Source organism: Montipora capricornis, chromosome 1, assembly GCF_036669925.1.
Source record: "Montipora capricornis isolate CH-2021 chromosome 1, ASM3666992v2, whole genome shotgun sequence".
In the NCBI taxonomy this organism is placed as follows: Eukaryota; Metazoa; Cnidaria; class Anthozoa; order Scleractinia; family Acroporidae; genus Montipora; species Montipora capricornis.
The window spans coordinates 36,226,664-36,231,663 of record NC_090883.1 but is presented as its reverse complement, the minus strand read 5'-3'; the positions used below and the strand labels follow the sequence as shown (position 1 = coordinate 36,231,663).

Sequence of the window (5,000 nt, the reverse complement as noted above, 5' to 3'; positions counted from 1 at the left end):
TTCGAGGACCCATTAGCGACTTTCTGTTTGCGAATATGAGCAATCTGTTGACTGTTGTGTTCAATGCCGCCTCTATTACTGGAAATATTCCTGAAGAGATTGTAAAAATGAAAAATCTGCAAAACTTCCTGGGCTGCGTTATGAACGGCGATGGGTTTACTGGTCACTTACCACAGGATATCGGAAACATGACAGAATTACGAGTACTTTGTCTTGGAGGAAACAATCTAATTGGCCAAATACCAAAAAGTATTTCTAGGCTGAAAAAGCTGTGGTATTTGGACCTTCGAATAACTCCTGGCCAGATGCATGGAGACCTCAGTGACATATTCGCAATTCCCTCCATAACAGATTTGTTTATATCTGGAGTTAAACTAACCGGAACGTTGCCTCGTGTATTACCGGAAAGACTAAGATACCTAGTTTTACCTGGAAACAGCATTTCTGGGGAAATGCCGAAGAAAAATTTCCCAAGCATATTAAATCTTGCCAACAATCAACTAACAGGGGATATTCCAGGCGATGTGCTGCTGAAGGCAGCCGAAATGATCAATTTGTCACAAAACGAGTTTGTGTCAATCAACGAAGGGAACCCATGGCCAGATACAGCCCGTGCTTCTACTGCGTCTTACGTCTCTCTGGCAGGGAATCGAAAATTGGCAATTAATTTTTCAAGCTTCATCGAACTTTTTACAAGAAAAGTAGACTTTGTTGATAGCCCCTCAATTTTAAATCTAAGTTATTGCGACATAACAAGTCCTGTACTCGCAAACGTTCTGTACATGGAAAGAGTTTCCACTTGTGATTTAAGTAGTAACAACTTTTATGGAGCTTTACCCGAATTTTTTGAGGATTTTTCGTTTTTGACGTACTTTGACGTCTCCTCGAATAACTTGACAGGTACCCTTCCAGCAGGAATTCCAAACATGGTTTCTCTCCAATATTTAGACATATCTGGAAATCCCTCTATGCGAGATGGGACAAGCGCTTCATCTAACGTCTTTAAACCTGACTTTTTGACTATGTTCAAACCACCTCAAGCAGTCAACTATACGTGCCCAGAAGGACGACTCACGTTCAACAATGGACGCATTCGCTTAGATCCAACATTTTACGAATACAAATATTGCGTCTGCGACGAAGGTTTCTACGGAGGCGATGGTTTGTGCAAGAAATGTATGATTGGTGCGACTTGCCATCGACTTGCCATCGGTGCAGCCGACGATCTGCGTCCAAACATCATGGAGGTATCGGGTGGCTACTGGCCATCACCAGATCCCAGCAATGCCACCCACCTTGTCAAGTGCCCGGTACCATCTGCATGCAACCCTACAGATTCCTGTACTTGTCGACTGGTCACAACACCAAAGGACACAAATTCCTCCTCCGGAAGCCGTCAATCATTGTCATCTCTGATCACGACGTGCAATCATTCTTGCGTCTGCCATCCAGGGAACACAGACAGATTTTGCTCTCGCTGTCAAGAAGGGTTTTACAAACTTGGTGGACTGTGTTTCAAATGCAAAAAGGGCGATTTAACTTACTATTACATCTTTATTCCTATCTTTGCTTTGTCTTTTCTCATTCTTCTCTGGTTGTACTTTTATTTTCGTCTTCGACCAATCAAATGGTTCGTTGTTACTGCGATTCATTTTCTACTCATGCTAATCATGATGCTTTTGGAGTTATTACCAGCGTGGCTTTTCAAATTAAACCTGGTCGTTTTCGTGTTGTGTATGAGTAACCGAGGAAAGGCTGCTCGCTCTCTAATCAGCATAATGGTGTTTTACATCCAAACCATGGATTTCATGGTATCTAGTGTCAACGTGTGGCCTAAAAGAGTTATTAAGGCTCAAAGCTACTTGAGCAGTTATTGGAACCTATACTTTCCCTCTCTTTCTTGTGACGTGCCTTCTCTTTTTACTCCAGTCGGGAAGTTTGCCTTTCTGCTCCTACTGCCAGCGGTGTGCTTGGCCATGGTGGGTGTGTATTTCATCACGATGCTGATTTACAATAGATTTCGTCCCGCTGAAAGGAGAATGCAAATTGTTCATTTCAAATGTCGCCAAATCGCCTTCTTTTGTCTTAGCTTCAGCTACTTTCCAATCGTGAAGCAGTCCCTTTCCATTCTACGGCCATGTCACAGTGATCAGGATGTTCGTTACATGCCCAACTCCCCTTGGATAGAATGCCCTTCGCACTCTTACAGCAAACTGAAAGCCCTTGGCGTTGTCTCAGTTGTGTTCTACGTGACTGGGTTTCCCTTGATTGTCATCTTTGTGCTGATTCGTTTCTTTCCAAAGAGAAGCTCGATGACTCCTGAAGAACAAGAGAAACTTGACGTGTGGCTTGGACCTGTCTATTTGCCGTACAAACCAAAGTATCGTCAGTACTTTGAGATCTTTATGCTTTTCCGCCGCCTGGTTCTCGCCATTGCGTTGTCGATGATTTCTTCGTCGTCCACCCTTCAAACGTTTGTAGTGTGGCTGGTTCTGATGACGTCAGCAATCATCCACTTGTGCCTCCAGCCGTATGACGAAGTCTCTATAAACAGATGCGATCCGAGCGAGCACGAGACCAACAGAAAAGTTATCTTCGAACGCATTTTCCGCGAGAATGTCTTTGAACCCTTGGTTTTACTCGTGTTGTCCATGTCTTTTATGGTGTTGAGGTTTTCAGTACTGGACAGTACCTATGCTAACATTTTCGTTTGGCTGGTGATGGTCATAAATACATGTGTTCTTGTGACTCTGCTAGCTGGTGTAGTTTACCGTCTTGTTGGCAAAAATGAAGGCCGCAGGAATGGCAGTAACAATTGCAGCGGTGAAAATTCGTATAAAAGTTGCCCAAATACAATGGAATCTGATGACGGCAGTGATGAAGAAAGAAGGTATTTGCTACCTGTCAACGGCCGCCGGGGATACTACGTTGACATAGGTGGTATTTAGAAGAAACTGAGGCAGCCGTGTCTTTTAACCAACGTCAATCTTTAGTAGAAGAAACCTGAATTCGTTTTTGGTGACTTTCCAATTTTTTGTAGAACATGTAATGCAGCTGACCAAGGAAAAGTTACTGCTTTGTTGCTTTGTTGAATATGTGTTTAGTATTTTGGACCACTTCGGGGTGGATCAAGAACACATCACTTGATTGCATTGTGGACAATATGGAGAGTGACATCCCAAAGTATTGTTGACAATTGATGTTGACTTTTGATTTGTTTCTCTAGCCTTCAATTGTCCCTTATTCCTACTAATAGTTACGCGTTTTTGATGCTGCCTTGTTAGTCTATGTTAATGCAACATTAAACAACACTGAACAATAATCGAAACGGATTCGCCGTTGGTTAGGTTTTAGTAATATTTTTTTAATGTTGAAGTATTCGCACAACCATTCGAAACTAAAAGACTAGTATTTTCTTGGTACTAGTACTTAGAAGTGATGAACGTGATCCCATGACTAGGAGCGCACAACTCCTATACTAAGCCAAAGTCATGGTATTTTTACGGACCATTTATTTTTAGACTATCTTTTCCCGCCAAAATTAATAAGGGCAACGAAGACGGAAACGGAAACGAGAGCGCCACAAAGCAATAGTTTTTTAATGAGCAAAAACAATGGCTCTGTACGTGCAGATACTTGTGATTGCTCATCGGGACTCCTGCGGGATAATAGCGGGAAATCCGTCTAAACATAAGCTGGTCACTGAAAGGAGAGGAATATAGGCCACTTTTACGCTCTCAGCGATGGGCTCCTGATGTGCTTCCCCCGACAAAGATTATTTGGTATAGCTAGGCATTTTTTAGTTATTGTTGCTTTTTCTTATTTGCATTTTTAAGATGTTACATCTTAGGTGAAGCACTTTGAGAACTTAATGGCAATATATATCTGGTACTGGTGCTGAAATCAGTTTGAGCTGAAATGATCAGATCAATAAATGTTTTCGTTGCTGCTGATCATGCCGTTGCTTTCCTTCTATTTCGAGACCTCGCACTAGTTTAACTGTACAGCGGAAACCTCGCCTGTATTGAGTGGACACATTGTACTAAGCAGACACCAGCTTAAGTCCAAGCCTTTTCTTCCCATATATGTACTGTAAAACGAACCTGCACTCAGCGGATAGTACAAAAATCACCGAACTGCGGAATGGGCTCACATTTTTATATCGTCGCCACACCCATTCTTTGTCGCTGCCCCACCCATTTTCGTCGAAGAGTGGCACAGGCCATCCGGTTCACATACCAACTTAATTCTTCGACGAAATTGGGCGGGGCAGCAACAAAGAGTGGGTGTGGCAACGATGTTAAAATTTGAGCCCATTCCACACTTCGGTGATTTTTGTAGTAGATGCAGAGGTCTGTTGGGACGGGGACTGGGGCTTAGGCCAAAACGAACGCAGGGTGGGAGCTTTTCGTAAACAAAAAAATCGACCACCGGTTAAAATTTCCGGGAAATTCGCTTTTTGAACTCTTTCCAGGAATTCGAGATCACGTGCTCCGTGCTTTTGTTGCGTACCAGGATATTCTGATTGTGCTTTCCAAGCTTTCTGAGAATGAACGATAATAAGAATATTCGTGATCGAAGTTGCACTGACTTACAGAAACAGAACTACTGGCGCATGACGAAGTATGTTTCGAGCAAGAAAAAAGCAAGAGCTGTAACATACCGTTGATAGTTGAAGAAAACAAATGGCACTGATGATTCCATCAAAGAGGATGAGCTCAAAACGTATTTCTAAAATTCGAAAACTTTTCCCGGTACTTTTCCCGTTCCATTTGATTTTGGACCCGAACTTTCAGAATTTTTGGTCAAATGGAACGCGCCCTTTGTCTAGCATACAAAGTGCTTTAGTGCTATCCGGTGGATAAATCACTATTCAGCGGACAATTACTACCAAAACGTATTGGGTTATCCAGAGGTTAGTGGTTTATCCAGTGGATAGAACTACCCACCCTTAGAACAACTGGGCCCGGAGTTGCTGGGGCCACGCGCGAGACACGCGA

The 5,000-nt window shown here is 42.9% G+C and overlaps 1 protein-coding gene across 4 annotated transcripts in view; it reads left to right on the top strand.

Annotated features, from left to right (window-relative positions):
- LOC138040713 (putative leucine-rich repeat-containing protein DDB_G0281931) overlaps positions 1-3,875 on the top strand; it is a 32,737-nt gene extending 28,862 nt beyond the window's left edge. For 3 of the 4 annotated variants that reach the window (XM_068886410.1, XM_068886407.1, XM_068886392.1), the window contains exon 2: positions 1-3,869. This exon is cut by the window's left edge and continues 342 nt beyond it. In XM_068886410.1, the coding sequence (XP_068742511.1) occupies positions 1-2,948 (2,948 nt within the window). In that variant the 3' untranslated portion in view covers positions 2,949-3,869. The other variant, XM_068886399.1, reaches the window with a different exon arrangement.
- Positions 3,876-5,000: the final 1,125 nt, after the last annotated feature.